Genomic DNA, 17872 nt, shown 5'->3' on the forward strand with positions numbered 1-17872 from the left:
TTTATATGGCCAAATGTGATTGGATCCACAAAGAATTTATAATTGGTGCATATGCTCTCCGTATATATAAAAGAAAACATACATTTGTCAACAATCATGAGGTACAACACCTAATAGTTGTCATAGGATACAAATAAGCAATCAGGAAACAATCAACATTAATATAAATCATGAGGATACAAGCAATAAGTTACAGACATACAGTGATAAGTAGGAGGAGATGGATGATAGGAACGATGAGAAGACTAAAAGTAATAGTAATGCAGCCTTGGTGAATAGTTTGACAGTGGTGAAGGAATTATTTGTTTAAAAGAGTGATGGCATTCAGGAAAAAACTATTTTGTGTCTAGTTGTCTTGGTGTGCATTGCTCTATAGCAGTGACTTTCAACCTTTTTTGAGCCGCGGCACATTTTTTACATTTACGAAACCCTGGGGCACATTGAGCGGGGCGGGGCGGGGGGGCGCTAAAAAAAGTTTGGACAAAACAATTCTCTCTCTCTTCCTCCCTTTCGCATTATTTCTCTCTCCCTCCCTCTTTCTCTCCCTCTTTCTATCTCTCTCCATCCCTCTTTCTTTCTCTTCCTTCCTTCCTCTCTTTTTTGCTCTCTCCCTCCCTCCCTACCTCCCTCTATGTCTTTCTCTCTCTCTCCTTCCCTCCCTCTGTTTCTCTCTCTCTCTTGCTTTCTTTCTCTCTCTTGCTTTCTTTTTCTTGTTCTCTTTCTCTCTCTCTTGTTCTCTTTCTCTCTTCCTTTCTTTCTCTCTCTCTCTCTTCCTTTCTTTCTCTCTCTGAGCTTCGTGGCACACCTGACCATGTCTCGCGGCACACTAGTGTGCCACGGCACACTGGTTGAAAAACACTGCTCTATAGCATCGTTTTGAAGGCAGGAATTGAAACAATTTACAGGTTGCATTCCAAAAGTAATTCAATTGAATTTCCTGCGCCGCTCCTATTGGTCGGAGTGGGACCAAAGCACTTGGAGTAGGTGGGGGGGACGCTAAGCTTTGCTGCAAAACCGGTCTCGGTGCTCTCCAAGCTGTGGAAGCGGCAGGATGTCAGTTATTGTAAACCTCTCCGTTCATGATAAAAAATATTTCAACTGAACTTTTACAATGTATAGAAATTGAACCTGATTATTTGGTCAATGTCATCACTGAAACCTGAGTTTTTGAATACAACCCAGAAACAAAATGCCAAAACTCTGAGTGACACACCGACCAGTCCCCCAAGCCCCAAAAAGCAAGAATGAGCAAATCAAAAGTGAAAACAATGCTCATTTTCTTTTTCGACAGTAAAGGAGAGGTCCATAAGGAGTTTATTCCTCAAAGACAGACAATTAACGCTGCCTACTATGTGGATGTGCTGGAAAGACTCCGAAAAAGTGTCATCAGGAGGAGATAAAACATCTCTGCTACCTGGCAACTCCATCACGACAACGTGCCTTGCCACAATAATGTGCTATGAGTCCGTGAGTTCCTGGCCAAACACCAGGACACCCCTCACCCCACCCCCATAGTCCTGATGTCACCCCAGCAGACTTCTTTTTGTTCCCTTGGATTAAGGCAGCCCTGAAAGGAACCCATTTTTTGTCCATAGAAGAGATCCAATCAGTTGTGACGATGACTTTGCGAGACGTCCCTGAAGACGCCTTCCAGGGCTCATACCGGTCATGGCAGAGTCGTTGGAAAAAATGTGTAGAGGCCCAAGGAAATTACTTTGAAGAATTTTAAGTGTTTGTACAAATCTGTTCAATAAATTACTTTAAAAAAAATTGCATTACTTTTGGAATGCACCGTGTATGTTCAGGATGTGAGGAGTCAGTAAATATTCTCACAACCCTCTTTTTGACTTTTGGAAGGCAGGTTGGCATTAATTGTTTTTTCTGCAGTTCTGGTTATCCTCTGAAGTCTGCTGTCTTTTTGGGTTGCAAAACCGAACTGGTCAGTTATAAATGACTGGCAGATGACATACTCAATAATTCATCTATAGAACTGTATCAGAGCTCCTTGGGCAGTTTGAGCTTGCTGAGTTGGCACAGAAAGAGCATTTTTTGTTGTGCTTTTCTGATGATGTTTTTGATGTTAGGTGACCATTTTAGGTCTTGAAACATGATAGAACTTAGAAAGCCCAATTGCCTCTTGAAAAAGCACCTTTGGGACAACCATGACCTGCATGACTGAGAATCTCCACAGACATGGATCTCTGGAAGTTTTTTATCTTACTATTTTTCAAAGTTATAGGCATGTGGGTCCCCGTTGTGGGGTTAGCCTATTGAAGATGTAGGTTAGCCTATTGAAAATGTGTCTAGAACTCATGACTGGAACCATAAAAGGGTTAATTATGCAGCTTCTGCGTTAAATAGCTGATTATTGGAATTTACACCACAACTGAAAGCAGTGATGCTTGGGCAATTTTGTTGAATGTTTTTGTCAGCAATACATCTATACCTGCCACGCGCTGAGCTATGTACAATTGCCCAGTTGGCCCCAAGGTCACTTTTCATAGAATGCAATACTTACAAATGAACAATTAATAGTTTACCAGAGTGCTCATCCCCCCTGGAAGGTATGTAAATACATGAAAATGCACTTTACTTTTTGAGTAGCCAAGAGAAACTTGGATCCAAAAATAACTTCAGTCTTGTTTTATGTTCTTAACTGAAACTTTATAGAATTTTACAGATCCGACACCCCCCCCTCCCCGTTCTTGACTTTTAGCTATATTCCATGTTTCTGCTGAAAAAAACCATGCAGGATATTTATCTTTAAACAAGGAGTGTCCATTCAATGGCTCATGGGTCTCATGCAGCACTGGATAGCAGTGAACATCACAATATCCTAACATTATTTATTTGAACCTGACTTTATTATTTTTACAAATAACTCAAGGCACTGAACACATCCAACACACTTCTTCCTCTCATTTCCCCCCATAAGAGCAACCCTATGAGGTAGGAGGGGCTGAGTGACTGACTCAGAGTCAGCAGCTGGCTTTTATGGCTAAAGCAGGTCCATTCATGGTCTGTTGTTTCTAGCCTGGTACCTTAATAATTAAACCAAACTGGCTTTCATTTTTATCACATATATATACCTATACTGTAGATAATAGACATATAACCCATATATTATGACATTATTATATATTTTATCTGCAGCCCAAAAACAATTTTTGTTCTTCATGGTGGCCCAGACAAGCCAAAAGGTTGGACACCCATTCTTTATGTAAAGCTAATAGTTGTTCATCTGGAAAAGCCCTCCATGTATTGCCCATAATCCTGCCACATATGTATCTTGGTCACTTCTGGCTTCCACATGATGTCACCTTCATCTTTCAGTCCATCTATGATGCAACCTTAGTTCATCCTTTGCTGTTCCACCTGTTTGTCCCCTTAAGCTAACAGCAGCCCAGATCCTTTCAAAATGTGTAAAATTAACTGGAACAGTTTGATTCTCCCTAGCCATTCCACACTGTTGAGCATTCCCCCCTCTCTGAGACCCTGAGCACTGTCTGCTGCCATTTTTCTATCCCATTCTTTCCAGCAAAGAAAGCTGCATACAGTTATTCAAAAGCCTACAGCTTTACCAGATATTTGATGAATTTGAAGTTTTTAAATGGGTTCAGCAGTTGTGCTTTTTACTTTGTCAAATGCAACAAAGCAAAAGAGCTAGATCATCCATGTCAAAACTCTACACCTTTCTTGGCCCCATATGTGCTCCCTTCCCACATTATTCTCCTATCTTTATAAAAGTGGATCCAGCAAACAACAGTATACATTATGTTATATTATGTTATTGAGATAGAGATGAGTGAGTTTGTCTTGCAAAATATCCTTAGTAGATACCAACCAGGGATGTACATTTAATGTGTATGTGCAGGAGGATGTGAAGCACCAGAAAGTCTGCTCGTATGTCTCAAATTATCATGACAGCTGTCAGCCTTGATAGTTTCTGTTCTGCTGGGCTCTATGGTATGAGTCTCCCAAAAATTCAAGGGTAAAAATTTCAGACACACGCACACTTGAAAGTTCAAAAACAATGTTCTTTAACACAAAATTCAAAAGAAATAAAGCACCCTTTTTGTATTGCAAAGAGCACTCATCCCAAAACAACCTTGTAGGCTGTACAATCCCCTTAATCAGTCCTTAAGTACTGTACTTAGCTAGCAGCTGTGAAGAAATGTCACAGCCCTCCTTCTTCAACAAAGTGTGACACACTCACCTTTCTCTGCTTTGGTTTCAAAGTCGTGAAAAATCAACAAAGTCTGGGAACAGCAAGGCACTGTCCCGAAGAAACAACGATCAGATAATCTTCCACAACGGCCAAGCCAGCACGCTGCTATTTATATCAGCAGCTCTAATTGCTGGAGCCCCACCCAAACACAGGTGGCCTCTCTTATCTCCTGTAATATTTCTTCAATTGGTCTCTTCTATGCATAATTCTGTGCCTGTGTGGGTCTAACACTTCTTCATCTGAATCAACCGAAGATAATGGAGATTGGCTTCCTGGGCTGTGTGCCAAGCCCCCCTCTTCCAAGTCACCCCCACCTTCTTCGTCTGAGGAAACTGCACTACCTGACTCTGTTGGCAATAAAACAGGCCTGTGACATGTTGATGTTTCCCCTGCATCCACCTTCACATTCCTTGGGACAGGAGCTGGGCCAGAGCCAACCACAACAGCTTCAAGGCAGGATTAGACAGATTCATGGATGCCAAATGTATCGGTGTTTATTGAAACGGATGTCCATGTGCCACCTCTATGTTGGTTGAGGCAGGCAGGATTCCCTTGAGTACCATTTGTTGGAGGTCGGGGAAAGGGAGGGTCTTGCCTTCTCTTTCTGCTCAAGATCCCCAAGGACAATTGGGCCACTGTGTGACACAGAATGCTGGACTCAATGGGCTTTGGCCTGATTCAGTATGGCTCTTCTTATGTTCTTATCTTATGTCAGCATGATCTTGTCATGTATTTTCCAAAACAAATGTTGCACAATAAGAAACCCCCATCCCCAAACACGACACTGCTTCATAAGGAGACAGTTACAGCATGTGCATCTATGCCTAATTCAAAGCACCTTGTTCTTGTATCTCAGGATAGGAATAGATGTCAGGACCTCCTATATTATATAACTGTTGGATTACTACCCAAGGATTCATTTATTGTTCTAATAAGCTTGGAAGTGCTACATTAGAGTTTATGATGTGAAACATAAAATCACAAGCCAATATAATTATTTTTCATGCATCCATAAGGAATATGAGTAAATTAACTACTTATAAGAATGATGTGACATTTGAAACCAAGCAGCCTGAATAGCTCATTTAAAGAAATGCTGCCATCTTAGCAGTATCCAGACATCTTCACCAAAAGCAGGGCTGTCCTGTTGTATGAAAAAACAATTACATTAATAATTTAGATAATTGTACTACGCCCACCCCACCTGGAGAGCCAATTTGATTTAGGGATTAAGGCACCAAGCTAGAAACCAGGAGACTGTACATTCTAGTTCTGCCTTGGCCATGAAGCGAACTGCGTGACCTTGAGCTAGTCATTTCCTCTCAGAAGGCAGGCAATGGCAGACCACTTCTGAAACCTTGCCAAGAAAATCACAGAAACTTAGGCAGTGTTTAACAATCAGACATAACTGAACAAGAGAAAAAGAAACTTGACAATTAAAACATTTCTATCTTTTTTTTAGAATTGTTTTCATTAAGGATGATTTGTAAGGGCCTAATTCTGTTTAAGATTTTAAAAAAGAAAAGCTTCAAATGGCCTAAAAACAGCTAATTTACAATGTGCTTATCACCACATTCCCCTTTTCTTTTAATATGTTTTTTATTAATTTTTTACCACATTCCTTTTTTCACCCGCCCTATAAAACATACCAGTTGGAGGCAAATGTTTATGAGTATTTAAATTGTGTGCAAATTTAAAGTATGAAAATATATGCAAACATTTTTGTTCTATACTAAGAGAAGGGGGGAAACTGTCAAGACACTTTAAAAAAAAATATAAAAATATGATCATTCAGCCCACCATTCCACTAAAAGAGCTTTTTTAAAGAGACCTCTAAGATTTTATTTTTTTCTCCAATAGTAAACATTTATCATGATTGCCTAATAAGAGAAAGAGGCATAATTATAATTATGGACAATTTGCTTTTCAAGATTTTCTGTAAAAAAATCCACAGAAATAAACATTTGACAAATATTTTTTACAAAAATGTAATATAAAGGCGATGGTCAATAGCTATTACAAGTTGAAGATGACAATACAATATGACCAAATGATATTTTTGGTTTATAATATTGGTAAGTCCTCACTTAATACTAGTAATTGGGAGAAGAATTTTGATTGCTAGATGATGAAGTCATAAAGCCCAACGTCATATGATCATATTAAGAAACAGCAACCCAGGCAGTTCCCCAGTTGCCATTGTTATTGTTGGATAGAACAGTTACGGTATGTAAATCACTATAGATTGTTAAGTGAGGATCTCATGTGATTGTTACTTCTGACTTTCTGCTGGCTTCCCCACTGACTTTGCTTGCAGGAAGTGGCAGAGAACTTGGAAATTGCAATCATGTTTAAGAGGATGCTGCAACAATAAGTTCAAGCCATTTGCCAAGTGCTTGGATTTCAATCATATGACCACTGGACAGTTGAAAGGTTTTAACTACTACTATTGCAAATTCAAACAGTCACTGAAGGAGTGGTAGTTGAGAGGATTACTTGTATTATTTCATGTAATTGGTCTCTCCTCTCTTTACAAATGCTTTGGCTGTTACAAAACAGAACATTTATACAAGTTTTCAGAAAAAGGACACAATAAAAATTTATTTTAAATATATTATAAAAGAAACACCATTCAATTTGTAAAAATACTAAACTTGACATACAAATGATTTCCAGTTAATCACCGATACTACATTAAAGTGCTAGACATCCTTGATCTCTCCCAACTTAAGACATTGTCCCAAGATGCACAAAATAAATACACAATTTGTGGCAACATCCAATTTAAAAGAAACTGTTAAGCATGCATTATAAAGAGGGAAACTGTTTAAGAATCCCTGAAGACTTTCTACATATGAGCTGCATTTTTCTTGCTTCTTTAAATCTTTAGCTGCTTAATAGCATTGTTGGAAGAGCTAATGTTATACTTACTTTGGTTACATATAATGCAATGTTGTGAACTTAGTGCATATAATTTTCTTCATGATAAAAAATTCTACCTACCACAACATATCTTTGTATGCTTTAAAATTCATTCAAATTAAAACCCCTTTTACCTACTAGAATGTGAAGGTATCTCTAATTGATAACAAATCTATTGGAGAACTGAGGACACAATGTAGTTCAAAAATACCATTGTAAGTAGTCCTCCAATTGGACTACTTTTTAAATGGTTATCTTGATCCAAAAATGATATTTAAGGATGATAGTTTGTGTAAAACTTGTTTTTAACTATCTAAATATAACTACAAGTGTCTCTTAATTTAAAGCATTTGTATACTCTGTTTTAAGAACAAAGGAGGCATTCTGTTAAAAAAACCTTATCTTTTATACCGCCTGTAATATATTTCCTTGGAGACTCCACTTCCTATGTTGGAGCCCAGTTGAAATTAAAACCTAACTGGGAGAAAAGCACCTGTAGGAAGTCACTATAGGAAGATAAAATAAATCCCTTGCTTGGGGAAGACTTGTTGGCTCTTTTAATATGAGTTATGAATTCAGGGTATTTAAAAACCTTTAGTGATATTCGTTTAAAATCTAGTTCACTGTGATTGTTCACCAAGATACTACAATTTCTGGAAAAAGTCTATGTACTTTGAGCATGTTAAGGACATTTAGAAATAGGATGCCTAGATTTCTAAACAATTAGTGGCATAATTTTATATGCAGTAATAATGGGAGGCAAAGTATCAGGTTGCACTAAAAATAATTCAACACACCAAAACTTTGTGCAGTCCTTCAACCAGAAATTTTGATTTTGTTACACAGTAAAGGAGAAATTACTCTCTTTATGCTACTTTAAATTATGTCAAACTAGCAATTTTATATCAATGTCAGCACTATGTGAATAGTTCTATAAAACATTTTCCCCTAGATGGGAATATTTTATATTGCAGATTTATAAGAAAAAATGGAGATCAAAATAGAAACTTAATCAAATCAATGAATTTGCTGTTTGCATTGTAAAAAGAAATATTGTACGGCCTACTTAATCTTCTACAGATAGCCTTTGACTTATGACAGTTAGTACTGGAATTTTAGTTGCAAAGCAATATGGTTGTTAAGCAAATCACCACAGATAAGTAAATCATATGGTCACCAAAGTAAATTTCAGAGTTGTTTAGCAAATCTAGTTTCCCCAATTGACTTTCCTTGTGAAAGCCAGCTGGGAAGGTTGCAAATTGGAGTCATATGATCACAAGATTCTGCAACTGTTGTAAATCTGATTGCCAAGCATTCAAATTAAATCACGTGACCACAGAAGGTGACGCATCGTAATTTTGAGGACAGGTTGAAGGTCACTTTTTTTGAGGTTGTCATAACTTTTGAACTGTCTGGTAAATGAATGATCATAAATCAAGTAGTACAAGTACTACAGTACTTGACTTCGTCATTATTTTTATCTAGAGCAATATGATCAGAAAATGGGCTGACAACGTCAATAAATAGCAACCACTTAACAGATTTTGTAGTACTATTCACATTTCTGATATAGAAACTATCAGATCCTGAAGATGATTAAAACAAATACCACTGTGAAAAAGTATTCAAGCATATATGAAGATGTAAACAGTTTTCTTTTACTACAGCCCTATTATTAATTACATTTATATGCCACCCATCTCATGTTTTGAGGCAACTAGGTATTGGGAAGGATGCCTAATACCACATACAATTAATTATATTTTGATAGGCTTGGAAATTCACTGGAGAAATTGGGGTTAACACTTTCATATTTGTGTGCCACCCTCTCTAGGACTAATAGCCAGTCAGGACGTCTTGTCAAGATTTATACCTCCCAATACTTGCACTTGTAAGTAAAGTGAAATGTCAGAACCCGGAGATTTTCAGATTTTCTAATTATCCATTGTCCTTCCATCTTGCAATCTGAACTTAAAATAAAACCATACCTTCAAAATATCACTAACAGCACATAGTACATAAGTCTTGTACATTTCATACCTATTTTACTCTTGTCCAGCAAGGCACTAGGAAATTGTTCAAGTTTAAGCTTTTGTTGTACATTTGCATTTTAAAAGGCACTTCTTTATTTTAATGGTGCTGTTATGTTCAATTTTACTGACTCTATGGGGGCAAGTGTATGCAAAAGTTTTCTAAAACAAACAGTTCCCTGCAATTAAGATCTGTAGTTGCCTTCTAAAAATTCATGTAGCATCACAACTAGTCATGATAGTTCACTTCATAAAGGGTGAACAGTCAAAATGGTGAGTTAAAATTATACTGAATCACTGCAACTACGTAAGGAACAACCTATTTACAATAATTTAGAATGCCTTATTGAACAGCATATAAAATAGCAACATTGTAACTACTTTATAATTTTGTAAGCTTTTCTCCAGGCTTAAAAGTGGTGTGTGTTTATGTGATGATCTATAACAGCGATGGCGAACCTTTTTTTCCTCGGGTGCTGAATAAGCGTGCATGCACGCTATCATGCACGCAAGAGTGCCCACACCCATAATTCAATGCCTGGGGAGGGTGAAAACAGCTTCCTCTGTCCCCCAAAGCTCTCTGGTGGCCAGAAGCAGCCTGTTTCCCAACTTCTGGCTGAACTAGGGCAATGGCTTGCGTGCCAGCAGATATGGCTTGGTGTGCCACCTGTGCCATAGGTTCACCATCACTGATCTATAAAGTCCTACACAACTTGGAGTGTGGCTATCTGAAGGATTGTTCTTTCTGAATCTTCCCTGGCTTTTAGAGTTTTGATAAATGTCTTATTTCACTCTACCACCAAGAGAGAGATGTTTGATAGAAATTCAAGAAAAGGCCTTATTGATGTCTGCTACCAGAGTTTGGAGTTGCCTGTCATCCTTTCAACCAGTGGGCACAAATACTGTTACTTAGGCTGACCTTTGAGTATATTTTGACTGCTAAATTACCGGTAGGCTAAATACTGTTGTTTTCACCATACAGCTTTAATTATGTTTTACATTTTAACTGTAATATTTGTGTAAATTGTTAACTTCCTGGAATGATTTTATGCAGGATTTAAGTCTAATAAATGAATAAATATATGGTCATTGTACCCACTATTGTTCTATAGACTTAGCACCGATAGATCTGATCCAAGTATGCTTGCTACTTGAGGTCAAATAGTATGACTATTAATCTTTATAGTATGTCTTAGTAAAATTGGGAAGCTAGTTTTTAATTTTTAACATAACTAGTTGATAAATTTCCAGATGAAATATTGACATACATGCAATCTGGAAAGTTTAGAGAACATATTTTTGTGATTATAAATAAACATAAATGTGGACTAATTATTTACAAACACGGTAAAATGAGCATTCATTTCTCAACTAATCAACTGCTACTATAACAAAACTTTCAAGAGCTCTAAAATAATCATTTGTATTAGAAATCAAGAAATACTAATTTGTCAGTTTATTTGGCAAAAAAAAAAGACAAATATATTGCTGCAGAGAAGTAAAAAATTGTCACTGTCCTTTTAAGATTTAACTTCCGTTAGTTTCCAGCGGATTGATAGTATTGTCATTTAAATGTAATGGCCATCATTATAACCTGATTAGGAGTGTACTTTAGGAAATTCATAATTAAAATCTGACTTTATTCTTAAACTTGCCTCTTATGGCTTGAACAATGCCTACCTGTTATCACAGATATCAGGCATTGGTATTTGGGAACATTATGTGAACATATACTGATCATTATATTTTATTTAATCAGGCTCATCATGAAAAATCAAACATCAAGTTAAAATGGCAACTAGTCTTGTACACCAACGCCCCCCAACCTTTTGGGCACCAAGGACTGGTTCCATGGAGAAGGTTTTTCTGCAGACCGGATGCAGCTGCTTTTCCATGTTGCCTGCATCTCACGGATAGGGCTTCATTTATTTGCATGGCACAGTTTCTGGCGTGCCACAGACCAATGCTGGTCCATGGATTGGGAGTTGGGGACCCGATGTATGGTGTTTACTGCTACTATTACTACAAGTTATGGTATGCAAGAATAACACTAATAAGTTTATTCTTGTCTTAATTGATATTTTACTGTAATCTACATGTTTCCTGATGTTTTGTTATTAAATTATTTAGAAATTTTCAATGATGTTTTATTCTTGCAGCTCCTTAACTAAGATTCGAAAAAGGAAACAAAATGAAGGAAGTTGGATAATTAAACTTGAATAAGACATTTTCACATGAATTCATTTTTGAATTCTAGCTGTGTCCCTCTCTACACTTCACAGGTTGTCACTGTTTCCAAATCTATAATTATAACAATGCAGATTTCTTGCTAATGGGAATGAATTATCCAGAGACATAGATGCAGCATCATCAAAGTAAAGACTGGCCTGATAGTCACTCTCTCCTGAGATTCTCCCTTTTTCATTTTTTAGAAAATTATTTCTTTAAAAATTGTCATATCCCCTGTAAAAATTATGACTGTAATATTTACATATAAATAATGTCTTTAAAGATCAAGATTCTTATTAAATGTTTCCAAGACTGTTGAATTTGTATGTTCAAATATCCATTGTTGTGTTGGAGATGAAGGATTGCACATGTTCATGAAGATTTTTCGATCACTTTCATTACAGTCCATGCAGCTGCCACTTACTGGGTGATAAAGTGTCTTGTCCTGAAGATGAAAGTTCAAATTAGTCTCACTACATGTACTGTTTTACAGTTTAAATAAGCTTCCTTTGCATAATCTTTTTCATACCAAAAGTGAATATATTATCCAACAGACTTTATTTGGAAACACATTTTGCAAAAGAGGCAAGTTGTTAAATTTTTAAAATTATGATGGTATTTGCTCCTTGAATCTCTTCTTCTGAACAACATATTATTAATACCTCCTTTTTGTTTTTTTCTATTATCTAAACAAAAAATAAAGTATCATTCAAAATTTTACAAGATGATTACACCATTTGATTCAACTACATGTACTTACTTTTCGATATTTCCATAGCTGATTTCCTTTCATTCCATGACAGTCATAAAGGGTGACTGGGCTATTGTGGGAAATAGCATCAAAACAATATTTCTTTGCGTGTTGAGGGTCTCCTGGACGGATATCCTCTCGCCAGCTGAATGTGAATACCTGTTTAATAAACATGGCATCAGAAATAAATGAGGTAAAAAAAAATCATCTTTCTTCAGATGGTTACTTAATTTTTAATTATTTATTTTGAGGTAAGAAATTAGACATGTATCAGAATAAAAGGCTGCCATTATGTGGTAAAATATGAGCATTTAGTATATTGTTATGAGTCTTTCAAACATTGTCTTTATATATCATAGAGGGAGTTATGTAAAAATTGATGCCTTAGATGCCTTAAGTCATCAAAAATTATAACCCAATCTAGTTGATATATTTATGTCTTCTGCCTCTTGACAGTCATAGAGAGTCTTGTGGATTGGGTCATGGCCACTAAGGTGGTCTATTTCAGCAATGATAAGAAGAGTTGTGTAATTATGTTGATCCCTAAGAGCAATTAATTTCCATTGTTTTGATGATATGCAGCGTTTTGATTAAGTATTTTAAAAGTGCTTTGGAGTTTGTGGCAACAGAGAAAACAAACCCATTGGCCTATTAGCACTCATTGGACTGTGATAAATGATTTTACATTTTGTGACAGAATCAGTCATTATAATTCATTTTTCAAGAATGCTTTGAGATCCATGAAAAAATATTCTGCAAAACCTTTATTGGTGAAATACTCAGTGATTTTTGAAAGATTTCTGAATTGTATTCATCTACATTGTGCCAAGATTTGCCAATTTCTAATGGTAAATACTACAATAAAGGTAACATAAATGTGCTTTATTGGCGTCTAGGTTGCATTTACTGCATGAACTGATCAAGACTTGCAGTGAAAGTTAGGTGAAAATGACAGACATCTGATGGGAGTTTTGATATAGTTTCGTGTCCATAACTGTATAATAAAAATATCATCCACAAATTTTAGTTTTGAGGAAGTATTATTCCAAATAGTAATATTTTTTTAAAAATTTATTAAATTTGTATGCTGCCCTTCTCTGGAGACTTGGGGCGTCTCACAAGATATTGCCATAATGTGATGACATATGTGTTAGTTTTATAAAAAATTCAGAAACCTTAAACATGTTTATCACTTAGTTATTTAGGACAGTTGAGTTGTGATTACTTTATTTTTTTATATTTGATTTTACCCTTTACAAATATATTTTGTAAAATATGTGTTTATTTTTCAAGTTTTGTTATTAGTATTATGTACAAGATGTTTTAATTTATTGGATGATTTTATAAATTGGCAAAAATCATTTGAATATAGCAAGTATTCAGGTAGCAAATTCAGTAAAATAAGTAATTACGTAAATAAGTTCATTTTTAAAAAATGTAATTACCTGCACATTGTTCCATGCAGCTTCTCCTCTACCTTTCACACAGGTTTCAACTCTTAGTGGTGAACCTAGGGCCCCATGCTTTGTATCTACACAAAGACTGCTCCCTACATTGCGGATCTGAGGGGGGAAAAATCAGAGATTTTTTTAATAAGCAGTAGCTTCACTGGATGAATTTTGTGATGCAATTCTTAGTTTAAAAATGCATCCAAAAATATGTATGCAAAAAACCCTGCAATAAGTTCAATAATACAACCTTTAAAATAGCAAGAAACAGGATAGAATAAATTTATGAGTGAACTGAATGACTGACTACATTTATTAACTGACTTGAATCAGAAATATCACAATCATTTATTTTTGAGTTATGGTGGTACAGTGCTTAGAATGCAGAATTGCAGGTTGACTCTGCTTTCTGCCAGGAGTTCGACGCTGATTGGCTCAAGATTGACTCAGTTTTCCATCCTTCCAGTAAAATGAGAACCCAGATTATCGGGGGGGGGAATATGCTGACTCTAAACCCCTTAGAGAGAGTGCTATAAAGAACTATGAAGCAGTATATAAGTCTAAATGCTGTTGTTATTGCTTTATTATCCTTTTGAGAATTCCCCTCTGATGACTCCTTTCTATTTCCATTTCTAAGTTGCTCATTCAATTCCAGCTGTTGAAGACTTTTTCTTCTTCTCCTTCAATTCCGCTACAATCTTGATGAAAACTTTCAATATACAAAACGGTGTTGTCATTTCTAATTTCTTCTTTCCATTCTTGGATATCTTTAAGAATGTCTTTGAACAGATTTCTTATGTCTTCCATCTTTTACAAAATTAATATATCAAAAGGCTTTGTCCAAATATCCAATTAACCTTCATATCATCCAGAAGCCAAGATTTTCCAAAACAAATTGTATCCTTCTTTTCTTCTCACCCTTCCCAAGTCCAAATAAAGTTCAAGTTCAAGGTGTTCTCTTTCTATTTATTTTCAGTTCCTCTTTATCACTTGTTAAAGAGAAAACAATCTGCCAAATTACGTTGCATCAAAGACAAATTCAGTGAAAAACAAATCCAACCAAATATTACCTCAACTTCACCAGCAGATGTCTTTAGTAAGCAATCACAATTGTTCCTATTTCTTCAATTCTGGCTTCTATAGCAACTTTAAAGTTTGATTTATGCTAATTCCAAAAATCCAATCTTATGTTCCCAATTTCCATAAATAAAAGCAGTTAAATTCTTGGGTTTTTAAAGAATATTTTAAAGTTCATTTAAATGCCAATTAATATATCCAAATAGTGCAGCCACAGCCATTTCCGCTTCTGCCCAACTTCTGAAACAAAGACATTTTTTAAAACTCCAAACCAAGGTCCCCTCTGGCAAATTTGCTCACCCTTTCCAGCAGACTTTTATTCTTCTCAACCTCCAGCACAAGAGTTTATGTTTCTTCTCCTTCCAGATGACTCTCGACACTTCAAAACCACTTCAAAACCTATCTTCCCAGCATGTAGTTGTTGCGGCTATGGCAACCGAGGTTGTTTCATCCACTGCTGGTCAAGGTCACAGGGCGTGCCAGCTCCCAAAATGGCAGCAGACAAAGACATCTATTTTCCACACCCCTCTCCAGGGAGGTTCCGGGCCAGAATCGGCACCTCCAAACAGCGGGGATTCGGCATTCCCCCACGAGTGCAAAGGAGAAGCCACCTTGCCTCGGCGTGATGTTCTTTTTGATAGGTTAGACTGTTTTTTCCCTTTGTGTAAAGACAGATGCAAAAAATGAATTAAGTAGCTCTGCTTTCTTCTTGTTGCTTGTCATCTTCTTGGTACTTTCTCCCTGCAATGGACCAATTGTTTCCTTGACTTTGTTCTTGTTTTTAATATGCTAGAAGAAGCTTTTTTGGTTACTTTTTACTTTTGTCGCAAACCTTTGTTCATTGTGAACCTTAGCTTTCCTCACTTCATTTTTACAGGCTTGGGCTATTTGATGGTATTCTGCCTTAGTTATTTCCCCTTCTTTCCATTTTTTATACTTGTGCTTTTTGTCTTTTAATTTGTCACAGAGTTTTTTATGCAGCCATGCTGGTTTCTTTCGGGACCTATTATTTTTCTTCTTCATTAAAGAGAGAGAAGAGGAACCCTGTATTACCATTCTGTGGATGTTCTAATATCCAATCATCATAGAAACTAATATAGCAACTTCCTGTTGACATATATACATGTGCTGTTCAATTCCCATAGGTAATTCTATAACACTGAAATTAAAAACACATGCTTTAAAACATGTTGACCAGCCTTGGGGAATGGAATCAGAGGGAGCAGAAATTCTGTGGTTATTACAGTATTTGCAACCCTATGCTAATGTCTAGATAAATGGACTGAGTGATTTGAATAAACTAACCTCTCCCCAAGCAGCTGCTGGAGGTTCCACAGGTGGGTAGAATTTTCCCAAGTCCCAAGCAACTTCATTCATAAACCACTTGAAATTTTTGCAGTTGAGTTTAATACGAAGTTCTTTCTGAGCAGTCACATCCCCTGCAGACAGATGTCGATATTCAGGTCTCCTTTGATAAATGTACTCTGCATATTCATCCATCCATACTTCAGCCACCCGTTTCAGGTTCTACAAGATTCCAATATTTTTAAATGAAAATAAGCATAATCTTGATAAATAGGAAAAGGAAAATAAAAAATAGGCTAATGGTAACAGACAGGATCAGAACAACTAGTGATAAGCAACTCTTCTCTACTTAATATTTGTTTACTATTGGCACATATAGGAGACTATGTTAAAAGATTAAATACTGTAGTTTAAATAGATACTGATCTCACCTCTGTATTTGGCTGATGTATATTGAGTCAACTTCACTTTATACGATTCAAGATTCACTATTTCATAATGAAATTATAAAACTGAGCAAAATCACTAAAATTGATTAAAATGTAATACTGTACTTAACTCTTCAACAGATAAAATATTTTAAATCTAAGCTTGTAATATAGGGAATTAAATAAGAGAATGTATAATATTTTTTAAAGTTATTAAATGAATTTTCCCATTGCTTCTTTTCCCACAAGAGGGAGCCTCTAACCACATTTTAAGATATGTTAATTTTCAACAGGAAGTAAAGTATCTTTTAAAATGAACATTTATAAACCGAAAGGGAAATTTTGAATGTATAGTTATGTAATGATTACATTTTTCATTGGAGCATATTTTCAAATATTCTAAAGATTGGTAAGTCCTTCATTTTAGTTGTGTATGTGAATAATATGAATTTTGTATGCATTTAACAGTATCTTTAGACCTTTAAACCATTTACTAATGCATTTTCCTTAACTTATCTACCTTCATTAGTTTTTAAAATAAAAGGAACAGGAATAGGTTTCCTTTAACAATTAAATTTGTTGATTAACAAATTATTAAAAATCGTTAGCAATAACATTTTTACCACACTTCAAGTGGATTTTTTTTAAATGCTCCATTGTGAAGATGTAAGAACAGTACAGAAAGATAGCTTCTTACCCTAGCTAAACTGACTCCTGTTGGAACCTTATAAGGGACATATTTTCTATAAATGTGGCCAACTCGAGAACATGGTATATCTTCCATGCGACCTCCACACATCCATACCTGTGAAATAAGAGAACAAATATGTACAATTCAATTTAGTTTTACTATGATGGGAATCAAAGCTTTTGAAAGCAGAGATAATATTGTTATTTCAGCAAAATACATCTAGATCTTATATATTGTTCTGTACCCTTTCACAGCGGTATGTACTGATCTAAAATTACTTAACAGTGTATTATAAAGATATCAGGCTTTAACACAAACCCCTAAATTAATTGGAAAGTAAGATTTCTAATGCACAATTTGCCTTATGTCAATTTATCTTAAAAAATACTGACCTTTTATATATAGTTAAATTCAGTCATCTAATACATGTTTTGTAATTCCCAAATACCTAAATTGAGGGAAAAAGATTCGTTCTCTGAGCTTGTAGGTTGGTTTCTGAACGTTTCATTATCAGGCTAGGTAACATCTTCAGCAGAGTTTACGGAATCTCAGTATTCTTCTGTTTATAAGGGCTTTATGTGGCCAGTGGGTCTTGTGATAGATGGATCAAGTGTAGGTGTGCTATTAAGCAGATCAGTCACATAATGTTTTCTAGTAAATTCTAACCTGAAAAAATTGTGGATCACCAAAAGCAAATGCAGATGGTAGAGATGAAGAGGTAAAAGAGCGGGAATTTTAAATACACTAAGGCAGTGTTTCCCAA

At 35.8% G+C, this 17872-nt stretch overlaps 1 protein-coding gene across 1 annotated transcript in view; it reads right to left on the minus strand.

Annotated features, from left to right (window-relative positions):
• Positions 1 to 6801: 6801 nt before the first annotated feature.
• Positions 6802 to 17872, minus strand: part of GALNT10 (polypeptide N-acetylgalactosaminyltransferase 10) — a 75814-nt gene continuing 64743 nt past the window's right edge. Inside the window, exons 8-12 of the mRNA XM_070739020.1 lie at positions 17116 to 17223; positions 15991 to 16212; positions 13606 to 13722; positions 12170 to 12319; positions 6802 to 11854 (exon numbers count right to left, since the gene is read on the minus strand). Coding sequence (XP_070595121.1) covers positions 11687 to 11854; positions 12170 to 12319; positions 13606 to 13722; positions 15991 to 16212; positions 17116 to 17223 — 765 coding nt within the window. The 3' untranslated portion in view covers positions 6802 to 11686. The remainder of the gene's footprint in view (positions 11855 to 12169; positions 12320 to 13605; positions 13723 to 15990; positions 16213 to 17115; positions 17224 to 17872) is intronic.

Source organism: Erythrolamprus reginae, chromosome 2 (assembly GCF_031021105.1).
Source record: "Erythrolamprus reginae isolate rEryReg1 chromosome 2, rEryReg1.hap1, whole genome shotgun sequence".
NCBI lineage: Eukaryota > Metazoa > Chordata > Lepidosauria > Squamata > Dipsadidae > Erythrolamprus > Erythrolamprus reginae.